This window comes from Camelus dromedarius, chromosome 12 (assembly GCF_036321535.1).
Source record: "Camelus dromedarius isolate mCamDro1 chromosome 12, mCamDro1.pat, whole genome shotgun sequence".
Lineage (NCBI taxonomy): Eukaryota > Metazoa > Chordata > Mammalia > Artiodactyla > Camelidae > Camelus > Camelus dromedarius.
In genome coordinates this window covers 63915488-63933502 of record NC_087447.1, presented here as the reverse complement: position 1 = coordinate 63933502, position 18015 = coordinate 63915488, and the positions used below count along the sequence as shown (strand labels likewise).

At 40.2% G+C, this 18015-nt stretch overlaps 1 protein-coding gene across 2 annotated transcripts; it reads right to left on the bottom strand.

Annotated features, from left to right (window-relative positions):
- Nucleotides 1-693: 693 nt before the first annotated feature.
- Nucleotides 694-18009, bottom strand: C12H11orf97 (chromosome 12 C11orf97 homolog). Of its 2 annotated transcripts, none has more exons than XM_031460585.2 (4): nt 17631-18009; nt 14208-14312; nt 4318-4485; nt 694-1002 (listed from the first exon to the last, which is right to left on the bottom strand). In XM_031460585.2, exons 1-4 carry the CDS (start codon nt 17989-17991, stop codon nt 998-1000), a joined length of 639 nt encoding a protein of 212 aa, XP_031316445.2. In that variant the 5' UTR covers nt 17992-18009; the 3' UTR covers nt 694-997. The 2 variants fall into 2 exon arrangements, with proteins under 2 accessions (XP_031316445.2, XP_031316446.1); XM_031460586.2 differs by having other exon boundaries at nt 4360-4485.
- Between the last annotated feature and the right edge of the window lie 6 nt (nt 18010-18015).

Below are 18015 nucleotides of genomic sequence, written 5' to 3'. Positions count from 1 at the left end.
TTTTTAAAACCGAGGAAGTTTTAAGATGAGTTTAAGAGGAAGGAGAACGAAAGATGTAGAGCCAGAATACTAGGGAAAAGAAACTTTTAAGTGGAGAGGGTAAGTAAATCACAACATTTATGCATAAAATGAAAAATCTGAAAAATCCAAAAAATAGAGTAATAAATGCAAAGAATTAGTACAAACATTTTTAATAGAATTATTCGGTTATAGCTTAGTAAATAAGAAATTATATATTAAGCGAGATAACAAATGTATATATTATACAGTGTGATTTCAAACATGTAAAATAATACATGCATAGGAAAAAAGAATAAAAATATATCAGTGTGTTACCAGTGGTTGTTTATGGGAATTGAATTACAGATGGCGTTCTTCCCTTTATTTTGCTTTATTTTTCAATTTTCTATACAGTACCTATATTACTTTTGACAATTGGGGAATAGGAAGGTTGGTTTTTTGTTTTTGTTTTTTTTTTCTCTCCTTCTTAACCTCAATAGACCCATAGTATTATAGTGTTTGTAAAATGCTACCCACACCCTTAAAATCTCTTCATAAACTTTTCATCTGTTCTTCATTTATTAACCTTTACCTATACCTGGATTTTTTTTAATGGGTGAACATAATTATACTGTAGTGAAAGGTTAACATTTATAAGGTTTACCTTGAAGACTCCAATAGCAGGCCTGTGTTTTAGCATATTTGACATATTTAATAAAATAAGCTGAATTTGAAGCCCAATGTATTCCAACTGTGACAATTAAAAATAAATATAATATTTTCCATCATTGTTTTCAGGTGCTTAGTGAATTTTACCAATAGCCTTTCACTGTTTCAGATTAATTTATAGATAGGAACTAATACCAATAACAGGAATTACAGACTAACATACATTTTCTTTTAACACATCTAAACTGTGAAACAAGCTTGGGTTTCTTCTCTGTTTTACAGACATCAGGAGAAAGAGGTTATCTTCTCAATGGAAAAGTTGTTGATTTTATCCTAGAATAAACAAATACATGAATAAATAAATACATTTTTACTTTGGGGAAATCCTCTTTAATCCCAACTCCATTTTAATCTAATGTTCCCAACAGTGCTTCATGGTAGAACAGAATGTAAAAGCTATGCCCACGTGATTCAAGCAACTGGAGAAACTGCTACTCAGTCTTCTAGACCTTCATTACTCGGAGTATAGCATCCGGATAAGCAGCACTGGACCACCTGGGGGCTGGCTGGAAATGTACAATCTCAGACCTACTCTATCAGAATCTTCTTTTTGATAAAATATCTGTGTGATTTATAGGCACCTTAAAGCTTGAGGCGTTATGGGCTAGACAACTTAATTACATTATTATTTTGTTATATGCCACAGAATAAGAAGGAAATGATGCAAGTAAATGAATAAAACCTGTTGGTATAATGAAAGCAGGAGATGTTTCACAGTGTTTAAGAATTTAGAACTACAATTAGATGATCACGATTCTAAATTTAAATTTTAAACGATGTGTATTGAATGTTGGAAGAGTCACAACTACAACGATCATGTTGTTCATGAGAAAAGGGGAACAAAGCACAAGGTCATAAGAGAAAGACCATACTGAGGACTAACTGAATTATCTATGCAAAGTACACTTTACAAATCTCTCTTGGAAAGCATTGGTTCCAATGTGTATATATGTGCAACTTTTCATAATTCACACACTGAAGCCAATAGGTTCCCTTGCTTTTCCCTCTACTGTTTGCATTCTGTTTAATTTAGCCATTCAAGTAGGGAAAAGCACATTCTTTGGTGGAGGGGGAGATTTATGTGGGTTAGCAGCAAGAAAATCTGAACATACAGTCTGCATTCACCATGCGTATGTTTCCTGTTTCATCATTCATTGGTCATTCTTGTGACTAATAGAGATTGAACACCTACAGTGCCAGGCATGGTGCTAAGTGCCAGACACACAGAAGTGAGTTCAAGAGACACTGGTCCTGCCTTCATGGGGCTTCTGGTAGTGTACGAATTACTACTGACCAATTGTTGAAACTTATCTGTGGATTCTGTTCATCTGTTATATTTCTGTGCCTTATATGTACCTTTTTGCATTGATGAAGAGAGACATCTAATTCTTAGTTATCAGTTATCTCCTGATTCACATGGATTCATCAGCTGTGGTTTTTGTAGCAGATAGTAGCAGTCTGCATGGCAAAATGCAGCTGTTACCTTACAGAGGTGAAGCTAAAACATACAACAATAACAGTTACACACTGTAATGTGGAAGGGCTTGACCTGGGCTGCCAGGACAGTAGTGAGGATGAGTATCAATGAGTAGGGGCCGTGAGCAAGTCTCTCCTGAATTGTGTGGATGAAAATCAAACTATGGTGAAAATCAAACACACACGTTGTATCATACATCCCACATTGATAAACTGGGTAATCTATTGCATTTCTGTGTCTTCAAACGAAGGTAATGTGCCTTTCAAGTCTTACAATATGGCATTTTTAGAAAAGCATCGTTAAAATAAATGTGTAAGTGGGGGAGTATAGCTCGGGGTAGAGTGTGAGCTTAGCGCACACGAGGTCCTGGGTTCAATCCCCGCTACCTCCATTAAAAATGAAAAAATAAATCCAATTACCTCTCCCCCCAAAAAATACATTACAAAAATAAATTGCTTTGTGAGTTTTCTTGGAGTGATGGATGGATTTGCCCACTATAGTAGGGACCTGACAAATTGGGTGGAAAGTTAAAATTAACAGCCCCCGCCATGGGCAAGTGTCCCAGACTTGGGTGGAATCAACCACGACTTCAGGGCATTGATACCTCTGCAGATTTTGCATGTGGCTGCCTCCCAGATTCCCAGCGCTGCCTTCCCAGCGCCCTGGCATCTGTGTCTGTTTAATTAACTACCATCCACAGCTTGCTCCACCCTTGTTGTCCAACGAGTTGATTCTCTGCCAAGGTGGCCCAGAGGCTAAGGCGCGGTCTTGGAAGTCACATGGACATGGGTTTCTACTTCTGGCCTCACTACCTCTTAGTTAGACACAGGATCTTGCACAATGTAATGTTTCTATGCCTCAGTTTTCTCACCTGGCAAACAGAGATTAAAACCCTCATCTCGCGTGACCGTGGGGATGACATAAGTGCATGAAACACTCACTGCCACGTGTGGCACGTGATAAATGGGGACTACAACTACTTTATGACTATTATTAAACCCAGGTCGCCATTACTGGTCTTTTTTGCTAAGGAATTCCCTCAAGTAACAACTTCTGGTTTGTCACCTCGTGTCTCAGTCTTTAGTGCCTAGACTTCCCCTGACTGAATCCATATTCCAGAAGCTGCCTCCTTGGGGACGCCCCTCCTTTGTGGCACTTGGGCTGAGCCCTCACCCGTCTCCAGGTTCACCAGACACCCCAGCTCCTGCACACTGTTTGGTTCACAGAGGCAGCAGTGCCTAGTGATGTCCACTCACTAGCTGACTGACTCTGGGTAAATTATTCAACATTTGTGTGCCTCAGTTTCCTTATCTGTGACATGAATTGTACCAGTGTCATGTGACTGTTGTAAAGATTAAATAGATTATCTATGAAGAATCCAGAGTAAGAAGTGCTATCTAGCATTTGCCGTTATGATTCCGACCTTGGTTAAGGGTCCCCCAGCTTGGCGTTCACCTGCTTCTCTCTCCTCAACCCCGGGGTCCCTCCCAACTGCAGAGCTATTTTCAGGACTTGTATACCTAACTGCATGTCCCTACACTGTCTGGACACTGCCTTTGTTTCCACGTCAGAACCCCTGCCTTCCCCACATCCTGCCACTAATGCTGCTAGCAGACGCTGGCTGCGACAGACATATTTCAGAATGAGTCATATTTTTTCCCCGAACATAATATCTGTGAGGAATAGTCTACTGGGGCCAGCCTGGTGGCCTCCTACCTAAAATAGGGTAAAACTAATGGAGCCAAGCATTTTTCTTCCTTAATTCCATCATCTCCCTGTCCTCATTTCCACTGGTAAACACAGATCAGCCATCAGCCAAAAGGACAGTGCATGGTTCCTCCCCACTGAGCCTGACTGTGTGCTGTTAAGCCTTAGGTGGATAAAATGGGAAAGGAAAGAGTAAGGGGTAAACTCAAATGTATGAACTTCTATTGTATCCATGGGGACATAACATTGGTTAACTGAACTGTTACTGTTTAATAACTGTTTCCACAATGAGGCAATGTGGCTAAATTCAAAATAACCTGAGAGAAGCAAGTCCAAAGAAGATTGCATTTTGATTGGGAACTTTAAATAAAGTGTACGCCGCTAGTTTATAAACTGCTCCGCACCCTCCATGCTGGGAGTGGAAGTCAAGGGTATCGGGGTCTTACGTCTCAGCCCTCCGTGCCTCGAATAGTAGTTGGCTTGTGGCAGTAAATTGTTTCTGCTCGGCAGTCCTGGCTTCAAGCCTCCCACGGGGAGATTCCTTTTAATGCTCCAAATCCCTTCCAGGGCCACTGTCAACATTTGCAAAAGCAAGATGATGATTATTAGCTTTTTCTCTTTTTAGGACAAAGTGTTTTTTGTTTGTTTGTTTTTTCTATTTTATATATATATATATCTTTTTATTGAAGAACGGTCAGTTTACAATGTTGTGTCAATTTCTGGTGAACAGCACAATGCTTCAGTCATACATGAACATACATATATTTGTTTTCATATTCTTCTTCACCATAAGTTACTACAAGATATTGAATATACTTCCCTGTGCTGTACAGTATGAACTTGTTGTTTATCTATTTTATATATAGTAGTTAGTATCTGCAAATCTCGAACTCCCAATTTTTCCCATCCCACCCCCTTCTCCCCCAGTACCATACGTTTGTTTTCTATGTAGGACAAAGTGTTTTTTAAAGCATTTACTTGGTGATTATTTTTTTCAGTCATTTGGGTGGAGGTTTCTTTGGTTTGATTAATCAAACAACCCAAGGTCTTTATCATTTGTTTAATCTGTAATTCCAGTTCATTCATTCAATTATCCCCTATGTAACTAAACCTCTACAGTGCTGTTAGATAATTTAACCTGTGCCAAAAGAAACAGATGAAAAATCAATAAAGAAATAAAAATAGTGATCAGGAACAAACAAATATAGCTAATATACAGACTTCATTCAGTTGATCATTATCTGATTCTGATTTAATTCCCAGAAGCACAAATATTTCCAAAGATGACATATCCCAAGTTACCAGATTAATTCATCCAATAGATCCAACAATTTTCTAAAACTAATCTAGATACTGAAAGAGACATAAACTCACTGGAAAACATCACAGCACAATATTTGTAACATGATCTCTCTGCATTATTCAAAGCAAACTATAGTCCGGAATTCCAACACCATCAATAAGCATTGGTATAGTACTGTTTTGCACTGAGTTTTCCTCTATATCGTAAAACCACTTGTTTTGGCTTTGAGAGTCAGTTAACAAGCATTTGGTGAAAATCTACTGCGCAGAAAACTGTGACCCAAGTCAAGTGAAGAAGTGAATTCAGGTGCGTGTCATAAGTTGTTTTCCCCATTTCTGAATCTGCAAATTTCAATGCCCAATATTTTCCACGGATCCAAGGCTGCCCACAGGCATACACCCAGCCATTTGATCCCTTCCCAAAGGAGTCCGTACCATGGAACAAGTAAGCGTGCAGCCTTTGGCTTCAGAGGAAAGCTGGGTTTCAGTCTCTGCTCCACCACCTACCAAATGTATGACTTTGGGCAAGTGGTTTAACCCACTGTGTCTCAGTTTCCTCATCTTTCAAATGGGGATGACAATAATATCTACCTTGAAGGATTATTATGGGATTTGGATGAAATGGATATAAATGCTTTATACTCAATAAATGGTAGCTATTATTTTTATAGGGACAGTGATTTTCCTGTCCAAGCATAGACTGAGATTCCATTTCCAGAGGCACAGTCACTGAGCTGACTCACCCAGCTGAATGTCAGTCCTTCCCTTTCCTTCCCTGCCCCTCAATGGAGTGGCTGAAGCTATCTGTCAAGATCAGTTTCTTCCCTCTTCAGAAACCTTCAGCGCAAACTCTACAATCACCTTCTGTCAAGACCTTACAAAGTTGAAGCTGTGTCTTATGTCTAACCTAAATCTTCCCCCACCGATCAAGCCAGTTTCCTCTTCTTCCTCATCTAGAGATAGAAAAGAGCTGCTCCTTTTTCTCAGATAATCAGTTCTCAGATGGAAGAGCCCACAAACATTTATTCAGTACCCCTGTGACACCCTGAAAGAGACTAAGGAAATAGATTTGTTCACGTTGTGGGAAGATTTGGTAAATGGGAAACAGTTAAAAATCCAGAGGGAGGACTCTAGAAAACCCACAACAAATTAGACAGAACTGTGCTAGTCTAATCTAGCTGTGCTCTCTTAGATATAATCACAGGGCTAGCTGGACATTCACAGCTTAATAGAGAAAATACCTGAAACGTAAATGCACATGCTCAGAAATGCCTGGGGAAAAACCCTCGGAGCAAAACAGAGACATGCATAAATATTTACAGTACTCAGGGATAGAGGCTGCTAGAAAAACAGCATGACTTTGATTTGATACGATGTTTGGATGAAGAAGTTATGGAAGGTGACATATTTAACTGGAGGAAAAGAGGTCCAGGAAGAAGCAGGAACACCCTTTGAAGCAGCGGCTTCTTTAAAGAGAAATCCAACTCCTTCAGCTTTGGGCAAATGCAGTCCAGCAGGAGGAAGAAAGACAAACTGGGGAGGAGGGGGTTTCACGGTCAGAGAGACCTCAGTCAGTGCTGGCAGCTCAACCTGAGAAAGCAAAGGGCAGCAGCTAAGAGAAAGGAATTCAGTCCTTCCTCGAAGCTCAGAATCTTCCAGAGATTCTTCTCTCTCTCCCCTTCTCGTGTCTTCACACTCCTCCCACTCAGAAACCTTTTTAGGTGTGTCCTTATCCTGAATTTTAAAGTTACTGAACTATGACTTTTTGCCAAATATTTGAGCCAGTGGGATCTGGCCTGGTCTATCAAAGAAGGTAAACTTGCCCTTTAAAAATATTTTTGTTCCCTTCAGTTGTCTCCAGACTGTGAATAAGGAACATTGGAGCTTGAAAAGCCTGTTTAGAGACATGCTGCCTGTGCTTCCTTTGTGTGGACATGGTCAGAGGAGGAAAATGTTAAGTAATTTAAATTTATGTTTGGTGACTTCTAGGCTCTGTAATTACGTCTTTTGTTGTTGCTTTTTTTTTTTTTTTTTTTGTAATTATCTTTACATGCCTTTGGTGTCTGGTAAGTTCCTTGTATATTGTAGGTACACAAAACATTTTTATTGAATGAACTAATGAATAGCAAACATGTCCACACTTGGTGAGCAACATTTTACATTTCCTAAATTTGTACTAAACATAAGAAACAAACCAGACACAAAGTTAAGTTACCGCGCATTCAGGCACATAGAGACACACGTGAATGGACGTGGTAGTACGTGATTGAGATTCACTGGGAAAGGGAGGGTTGTACAAGAGAAAAGTAATAAGCTTCATTCATCACGTTTTTTATGACTACTGTCACCTCAGCAGGTTGTAGCCAGAAAAAAACAAAAGCCCTTGCAGTTTGATAATTTAGTAGACTTCTTTATTTCCTCACAGCCCTCTATAGAAGTTTTTATAAATGTGGAAAATAGCTTTAAAATAACTGGAAAAATGAATTCAGTACTCCTACAGTGCATGCCCCATAAGCCTACTTTTTCTTTTTTAAAAGTTGTAAGGAGGGGGGAAATCTTCAGGGAATCACTGAGAATATATGAATTATGATGTTAGCTAAATTCTTACATATCCAGGACGTTCCATGAGGGGCCCATATTTCATTTACATTGGACAGAAGATCCGATCAGAAAATTGCTTTTCTTTTTTTTTTCAGGAGGGTGAGACCCTGTAGATCTTGGCCCCTGTGCTCATCTGATAGGAATGTATTCTTCTGAATGTTAGCTTCTGAAACCTGTTTTACCTCGAGTTTAAACCTAAACTTGGAGAAGATCATGACCACTTTGTTTTTACTGAAGAGAATATTATTTCCTACCAATACAGTTTCAAATCTTTTTTCCTCTAAGAAAACATAATCTTATGTTTTAAAGTAGAACCCGATGGCTAAGAGCAAAAACATCAGCTTCTGACAAGCCTGCATTCAAGTCTCACTTATTCCTCTCTGTGACAATGAGCAGGGCACTACACCTCCCCCGAGCCTCAGCTTCCAGATCTGCAAAATGGGAACAATGAGAGCATAGGGTTGTTGCAAAGATTAAGAGAGATAATTTGGAAAACTTTCACATCCAGGAGACACACTGTGAGTGAGGGCTAATATAATAATAAGTGATAAACAATTATATTATTAATGAATAATTATTACCAAAATTAAAATAATTATTATAACAATTAATTAATAATAATCACCACCAGAGACACCCTTCACCTACCCCTACCCATCACCCGAGCATCCAATGCTTCTTACTGAGTCCATCTATCTCCACGTCAGGAGCCTGGAAGGACCCAAAGCCCTCACTAGATCAGTCACAAGCTAAATATGTTAGAATCTAAGTTGCTTAACTTCAGGACAAATCCTCCTCTTAACAGATAACACAAATTCTTCTGTAAGTTCACCCACACTTTACTTTGTGATCCAGTGTTTAGTTGCTTTATCGATGGTGGAGGAAAAATATAGTCTGGACGCTGATTAAACACTCACATTTACCAATCAGATTGTCGTGTGAGTGTGTACAGCTGACTGTTTAAAACTTCAAACAGTAAGTTACAAGGATGTAATTGTACTGCATGGGGAATATAGTCAACATTTTATAACTTTATACAAAGTACAATCTATAAAAATATTGACTCACTATGTTGTACACCTGAGACTAATATAATATTGTAAATTGACTATACTTCAATTAAAAAAAAAGAGAAAAGAACAAAAAAAATCAAACAAACCCAACTAATACATACATAGCTACACAGATATACTTGGATACGTGCATTTACTTTGGGGTCTCTAGAATTTAGATAGACTTGGGTATATCTAGGGAACAGTATGTACTGTTTAAAGTCATAAATTCAAATATATATAAAAATATATGGAGTGAGAGGGGTGGGGGAGGGAGGGAGGGAGAGGGAGAGAACACGAGCAAGCAAGCTAGCCAGGAAGGTAATATACGTAAGTTAAGCAGACCGGAAGTAAGAAATAATTGACTTTCCCAGTTTTGTTTTTCTTTTTTTCCATTTTTATTGTAGGCATGAATGCCACAGAAATGCTTTTTTTTCTTTTCTACCATGAGAAGAGAAAGTCTGCAGTGGGTGTATGAGCATAAATAACTTGTGATTTGCCCCACTTAACTAGGGAACTTGGGGTGTAATGATTAACAGTGGCGTGAGAAGGGCAGGGTAACCCACCTCCAGCCACTGCTGCCAGGTGTGACTGGCAGCTCTGCTGTTACAGCTTTCTCCTCCCTCCTCCTTCTTCATCCACAATAATACAGAAATCTGGATTTGTATGTAAAAGTTCCTGATTTTTAAAATGTTGACAAATGGTTCATATATTTAAAAAATCCAATGCTGAACCATCTGTTTGTACGCTTGCAAAATAAACCTCGCATGTGGGTGAACAGTTTGGGATCCTGGGCCAAACTAAGAGACTCCCAACAGCCTAACTGGATGTGGGACATAGTGATCTGGAGTGGGTATGGAGGATGGCTCTTTGGTTTGGACTTGCTCATGAGGCCATGTCATTCACTGGGATGGGTGAAACACGGGAAGAAGCAAGCGGGGAAGAGGTGTAAGTTTTGTTTTGGACATGTTGATTCTGAGTACTTATGGGACATCCAGGAAGGACAGCTTAGCCTGGAGACACAGATTTCAGACACATCATAGTGAGATAGTAGTGGAAACCATGGGACCAGCTGAAGTGATCCAGGGAGAGTTAATGGAACAAGATTAGAAGAATGTGGGTAACACCCTCCTAAATATCAATATTTGAAGATGGGAATAAGTAACAAGAGTTCTTAAAGGAGGATGAGAAGCAATATCCAGAGAAGTAAGAAGACAATGAGGACATGTTGGTATCAGGGTATCTGAGGAAGGAATGAGGTTTAAGAAGACAGTGCTGCAAAAATCTCAAGCCAGTCAAGGACAGAACAGTGTCCACTAGATGGAGCCATAACACGTCACCAGAGACACTGTAGTGAGTAGAAAGTCAGTGGAGCCGGGGAAGGTATAGCTCAGTGGTAAACTGCATGCGTAGCATGCATGAGATCCTGGGTTCAATCCCCAGCACCTCCATTGAAAAAAAAAAGAAGTCAATGGGACTTGGGGTCAGACCTGAATTTGGAATCTGGTATTGCTACTTACTTAGCGCATAATCTTGAACAGTTACAAATATCTCAAAATCTCAGTTTACTCATCTGTAAAGTGGGAATCATAATTCCTATAGCACAAGGCTTGTATGAGAATTTGTGGTAAGCAAAATAAAGCCCCTGTCTTCGGGGAGCTTATGTTCTAGTAAGAGAGACAGTCAATAAGCAAGTATACTTACATAAAATATATAAGCATACTTAAGTATACTTAAATAAATATATATAAGCAAGTATACTTAAATAAATATATAACTGCAGGTTGTGACAGAAAAAAGCAGAAAGAAGTCGTATAAGGGATTAGAGAGTAAGCTGGGGTGTAGTTTCTGTTTTAACCTGGTGGCGAGGTTATCTCTGAGAAGGTAACATTTGAACTGAAAGTTCTTTCAAAGAGGGAGGAAGACATCTGATGGTCTGGGTAAAGTGTAGAGGTCTGCAGGAATGGGTCTGGCATGTTCCAGAATTTCAAGAAAGCCTGGGTGGCTAATGTGAAGAGGAAAAGTACAGGAGATAAGTTCAGAGAGGTGAGCAGGCCACACAAGGAAACTGAAATTTAGCCTAAGAATGCTAAGAAACCATTGGAGAGCTTGCAGCATGGAGATGCTGTGCAATGATTTATGTTTGTAAGAGATCCCTCTGGTTTCTGTGTAGAGAACGGACTATGGAAACTGTCATAGGAGTCTACTGCTGAGCCTGCAAGAGATGGGGGCTTAGCCCAGGTTGCAGTAGGGGAAATTTAAGATATATTTCAAATGTAGAATCAGCAGGATTCACTGATGGACTGGGCATGGAGAAAGGATTTGCCTTCTAGTTGTTTGGTCTATTCAGCTGTGTGAATGGTGGTACCATTTCTTGAGATGGGGAAGACCTGTTGAAGAGTGGGATTTTAAAAGCTGGAATATAGAGTAAGAGTTCTGTTCTGGACATGTTAAGTTTAAGAGGCCTTTAGACATCAGTAGGCTTTGGGGATTTTTGAGGGGAAAAGTCCAGAGATATAAATTTTGGAGTCAGTAGCACAATAGGGCTAGATGTGATCACCCACGGAGTGCAGACAGAGAAAAAGGCCTGGAGCTGAATCCTCCACATTTTAGAGGGCAGGAGGAAGGAGAGTCAGCAAAGATGATAGAGAAAGAGTGATAAGAGTGAAACCAGGAGATTGGAGCACGGTGACCCAGAGACTAAGTTGAGAAAGTGTTTTCTAGAGGGAAGCAGTAAACAATTGTGTTAGACGCAGCAGAGAAGTTGAGTTTGTGGATTGGATTTGACCTTCAAGAACCTTGGATTTGACCTTCCAGAGAAGGGTCATTTGCAATCTGGGAAAGAACAATTTTCCTGCACTCATGGAAACAAAAATCTAGTTGGACATGGAAGGAACCAAAATGTCCATCGACAAATGACTGGATGAAGAAGTGATATATTTATACAATGGAATACAACTCAGCCATAAAAAGGAATAAAATAATGCCATTCGCAGCAACATGGATGGACCTAGAGATCGTCATTCTAAGTTATTAAGCCAGAAAGAGAAAGAAAAATACCATATGATATCACTCATATGTGGACTCTAAAAAGAAAAAGTACACTATGAACTCATCTATGAAACAGAAACAGACTCGCAGACATAGTAAACAATCTTATGGTTACTGGGGAAAGGGAGTGGGAAGGGATAAATTTGGGAGTTTGAGACTTACAAATGTTAGCCACTATATATAAAAATAGATTTTAAAAAGGTTTCTTCTGTATAGCACAGAGAACTATGTTCAATATCTTGTAATAACATTTAATAAAAAGTATGAAAATGAACATATGTATGTATATGTATGACGGGGACATTGTGTTGTACACCAGAAATTGACATATTATAATTGACTGTACTTCAATTAAAATAAATAAATAAATAAAAAGTCTAATTGGGATTGGTGAGGGGGCGACCGATAAGTAAAGAAGTGGAGACAATGGGTCAAAAGTTCTTTCTTCTACCATCTGAGAATACCTGCTTTAGAAGTGATATAAGCCCCTAAAATTTTATGCAGAATTCTGGATGTATGTGACAAGCTGTGTATTTTGGCCAAGGACATGGGGCTTCCAGCCATTAAAAAAAGACGGAGAAGAAAAGAAAGAGAAAAAAATATATAGCAGGTTTCTGTTTTTCATAGACCTTTTTAAAATTGAATCTTACAGAGTCAATTCTCTTGAAAGATTTTTTTTAGGCTAATATAGCACCTCTGTGCGACCTCTGGTGGATATTATAAAAGGCATTCTCCATTTTACAGGAAAAATATTTGAAAAGATTGCCTAGAAAAATAAATTTTCCTAAACTGAATGATTTTTCCTAATCACTTATACTGTCTCATGATCAAATGTATCCAGTAAGAATAACATCCAACTAGTGTATAAATCAGCTTTTATGCAGTCTCCAAAAACAATGAAGGTAATCCAACACAGAATAGCATAGACTTAATTTTTTTTTTTTAACCACCAGGGAAATAGTACATGTAGGTTAGGTGTCAGAGAAACAATTTAGTAGGTCATTCTGCATCTATCCATAGCATTCAAACTCTAAGACTTTAAACTTTCCCTCAAGAAACTGTGTGAAAAAAATTAGCCATCTCATTGGTCTTTCTTCCCACAAGAATGTGCAGTACAAGAAGGCCTAAAAAAGTGTTTCTATGCTGGTTTTAAAATGTAAAGTGGGAAGATACATCATGGAGTCTGAAAAGATGCACCCCTGGGCCTAGGGCATCTGCTCTTAGGAATCCTTAGTGAATTTGGGTCCCACCTGCCTGTTGTTCAAGAAATGCCTCAGAAAATGTCAAGTTCTCTGCATGTAGGAGTCATGTCTTACGATTCTTTTATTTCCTCAAGCAACTATTGGAACCCAAGAGGGTTGCAATTGAAACCTGATGATTTGAAAAGCATGAAATATGCACCTAGGACTCACTGAATAGGATCTATGAAAGTGAGGGGCTCCAGCAGTTCAAAATAACATCGGCGAGGATGGCTGAGAGTGTATCTTTTTTCAAATGAAACATCAGTGAGAGTTACCAATGCCCAGACCATGTAACTCATATACTATCTCTATGTAGGATAAAATCCTTGGATGGTTTGACCTATTTAAATGACTTAAGTTCTTCTGGGTCAGTGATTTGCAACATGGGGTCCCTGGACCAGTATCGTCCATATCAGCTGGGGTGGGGAGGATATAGCTCAAGTGGCAGAGCGCATGCTTGGCATGCACAAGGTCCTGGGTTCAATCCCCAGTACCTCCTCTAAAATAATAAATAAATAAATGAACCTAGTTACCCTCACCCCTCCCCAAAAAAGAAAGAAATGAAAACTTTAAAAAAAAATCACCTGGAAACTTGGTAGAAATGCAAATTCTTGGGCCCCATTTCAGACCTACTGAGTCAGTTACTCCATGGATGGGGCCCAGGTATCTGCTTTTACCAGGCAGTTCTGATGTAGTCTAACTTTGGGAACCACTGTTATTGGTCATACTTATACTGATAAAGATTGAAGATGTTATTGTGCTTTTCTGGTCACTTGGAAGAAATTCTACTCGTTAAAAAATAGAAATAACTCCACCAGAAGTGCAGGATAGCAGTGTAGATACTGATACCCAGCTCATTTTTTTTCTAAAAACAACAATTTATTTGGACATAGGCAAAATAATTATAAAAGTAACTGAAGAATTTCCCAAGGACCCATTTTTCTTTTGCCAGTCGTGGTTTTGTAATAAAGAAAATAATCACTCTGCCATCATTTAGGCAATTTTATATGCATTTTGCAAATATACTTCATTTGTCCCTCAGATTACCTGCAGGTGAATTTTTAATGTGGCATTCATCTCTCTTAATGTAAAGTTCTTCTTCCAGTACCTCCTTAATTCTCTTATGAGGCTCACAGTATAAAAATTTCTTCCCTATAAAGACAGTAACAAAATCAGTTACTTATAATTCTGCCCAACCTTCTAGCCATTACCTACATGAATAACTATTTTTTGAAGACAGCCATCCTTCCATACAAATAGCAGATGACTCACCCTGCAGACTCTATTTTGGAAAGATCTCTTCCATGGTAACTTTTAGTTTAGGGGAGGAATTCACATTTTGAGTTTAAGTTTCATAACTTTTTTAGGTATTATGAAGAAATATATGGAGTTTTTTCATTAGGTTGAAGAAAACTTTTATTTGGTCAATATATTCTCATTAAAGACCTAGTCTGTGCCAGGCACTGGGTTAGGGGCAGAGGATACAGCAATGAATAAGATAAACGTGTGCCTGTAACCTATAATCTGGATGCATAACAGAACAGTCTAGCAGTATTCAATCATCTTTTTAAAGATTAAACCTGAATTGGAGTAGTGAACCACTTATGGACATTTTAAAGAAATATGGGTTTAAGAAACGTGGCTAGGACCTAAAGAAGTAAATCCTATAACACTTCAGTGAAGAGGAAGAGATCACCTGCTCTAAGTTGAGGTCTCTTGACAAATTTTAGCCCTTCTGCTTTGAGAATTTAGAGAGAAAATCACTGAAGGTTTTGAGGAACTCTGAAAAATGAGAGAGTAGTAAAGAGCTAGTATAGGCAAATATTCCCTGCTGAAAGAAAGAAAAAGAAAGGAAGGAAGGAAGGAAGGGAGGAAGCTGGCTAATAACAGTTGCTACAATGTATTGAATGCTACTACATCCTAGACATGTTACATATATTATCTCTCTTTTCCTCTCAATCACCCTATGGGCAGGTATATTCATTCCTATTTTATAGATGAGAAAGTAACTCCCAAAAGTAAAAGTCACAAAACGAGTCATAAAAATTAAAAGTCATGCCTACTTGACTCTCTCAAATCAAGTCACTAAACCAGCTAGATTAGGGAGATGTTGTCGCCAGTGTATCCGCATCTCAGCAAGACATTTGATAAAGTGCATTTGCAGAAGGCAGTGCCCACGCCAAAGAAGCTGATGAACAGATCAGTGGCTTCCAGAGACTCTACTTGAAACTGCTGGGACACCATTTAATTTGTTAATTCGGATGTAGGAACTTTCAGCAAACTCACCACATGTGCAAATGGCACACATCTGGTGAATGGTGTATGTGCTGAATGGCAAACTCAGGGCTCAAAGGGATGTCTATACTTGGAACGAAGTGATAAAATCCATAGGATGGTACTGAAAAGGATAAATATGATGACTTGTATTTAGGATCCAACAAAGGAACTGCATAAGTACAGTACAGAAAAGGCCTGGGTCAAATATTTTCAATTGGACAAAGGAGGAAAGAGAAACTAAGGATGTTGTAGACTACATTTGTTATACGTGTTCATAACATAACATGACTGCCAAAACAGCTATTTTTGTCTGTTCAGATCCACTTAACAGAAGTATAATGTTCAGATCAAGGGAGGTTATGGTGCCACCACACTATACTAATCTGATGGTACCTAGAATACTGGTTTCAGTGATTTAATAAAATGGAGACTATTGGAATAGTTCAGCTAGCATGGTGAGAGTGCTACAAATTATTTTAAAGGTCACGCTGAGTCTATGAAAGATTTGGTGGGTGCTCAGATAGCCACCACTCTATAATTCAAAGATGTTTCAGTGGGAAAGGACCACATTTTATCTGTGCATATTTGAAAGCAGATAAGTAATTATTAGTAGAAGTTGTACAGAGACTGAAGACCTTTCCACAAAACATTTGGAAATTGAATGGGTACTTTGTGCAGATGTAAAGGGTGTCTCCACCTCAGCTGAGACCCTAAATGATGTCCTCGCGGAGGCTGAGGCAAGAACTCCTTACATGCCCCCCACCCTGACTTTGTGAGCTCCTAAACGTTTGAACACCTGCCTTAATCCATCACTCATTTCCCAGCATCTTGCCCAATGTCCGGCATGCAATAAGGACTGAATATTTGTTAAACTGACGAGTGAATGGTTAATTCCACCTTTTTACTCCTACAGCCACAGGGAATAAAGAATCTTTACATTCTAGCATCTTTAACGGGAAAATTCTCCGATAGAATCTTAAGTCGGAGTAAGGAATTCCTTAACTATCCTGCATATTTAAAACATACTGCATTTCGTGGCTCTAAATAAGGTCTCTGCATGCTGTTGACAACACTAACAGGAACGAGGCTTCATAACCAGGCACGTTGAAGCTGATGCGGAGGGAAGCGGCCCTTCCACCAGGCGGCAGAGGTTCTGCGGCTCGGCGGTGGGATCTCCGAGGCCGGCGTGGTCCCCTGAGGCGCGGAAGCTGAGCCGCGTCAGCCCAACCCTCCCTCCTCCGGTGGCCCGCGCCCAGACGGAGCTGCGGCAACTCTGGGCTGCTCTCCAGAGAGGCAATCAAGGAGGCGCTGCAGAATGGCTGGGAACCGCTCGCCCTCCTCTTCGGCCTATTATCTTCACCTTCATCATTCCTTAGCATCTACTGAAGACCTGTGGGGCACAAGGGGCTGGGAAATACCTGTAAATTTGCGGGACAGTATGGATGAGCGCTTCGACCTGGCACGGACTCAAGTTTCAACCGTGTTGGCGGTGACTGTGACCCAGAACTGCCTTTACTTAGTTGAATATTGTCTGAGTGTTTGGCAGGGCAGGGGGGAAACAACAGCAGTCTTAAATTGTGGCCCATAATTGTGAGATTCTAAAAGGATCGGGGGATAATAATTTTTGAATTAAGAATCCAAGAGACGGGAGTTGATTTCAAAGATTTCTCCAGCACTGAGTGAGGGTAGGCAAGTCATTTCCTTCCCTCTGGTCTAGAGCTCAATTTCCTGGTTTGTAAAATGAAGGAACTGACAAAAATGATCTGTATGTTTCCGTGAGTGTGTATGTATATAACTTATATATTTTAAAAATAAATTTAATACCTTCATTATATGTGAAACATAAATTTATATGTTATATTTTACATATTTTTGTAATTTAATTATTTTATATATATATATATATACACACACATTTTTTTCAATACCTTCCAGGCCAATGTCACTAACCAATTAAGTTGGAGGCTACCCGGGAGGCCTTTTATGAAGAAGGGCTTGGAGAAGTGGACTTAGATGCTTTCGGCCACAAAACCATCATACCTGCCTTTGACAAAACAGCAGCTCCATCCTTTCCCTCCAAAACCTTTGCGGCTTCAGCTAGTCTCACTCCGGTTTCCCCCAGTTCCTCTTAACACCGCTTCCCGGCGCCACCACGTCCCTCCCTGCAGGGCCTACGGCTGGAAGGGAACTCACACTGCTTGCGGGACTCCTGGGGGCCGCCGCCGCCGGGCTCCCCGCGCGCCCCGCACCCCAGGCCTGCGGGCTGCCGAGGCTGCTCCCGGTCGCGGCCGGCCTCGGGCACCGCCACCGCGGTCACCGCCTCCTCCCCTCTCATGCTGCAAGGGTCTTCTTCGCGGCCCGAGGCCGGCTGGCCGCCTCCGCTCCGCCGCTGGCTGCCGGGGAACACGAAGCGTCTCCGGTTGCCGTAGCGACTGCGGATCCTCCCCGCCCCCAGCCTCTCTCCGCCGGCGTCTCCAGGCGTCCAGCGCGCTCCGGAAGGCGCTGGAGCTGGGGAGCTGAGATTGCTTACCCACCAAAACGAAGGGCGTTCCATTTCTCTCTCCGGCTTTTTTCTCAC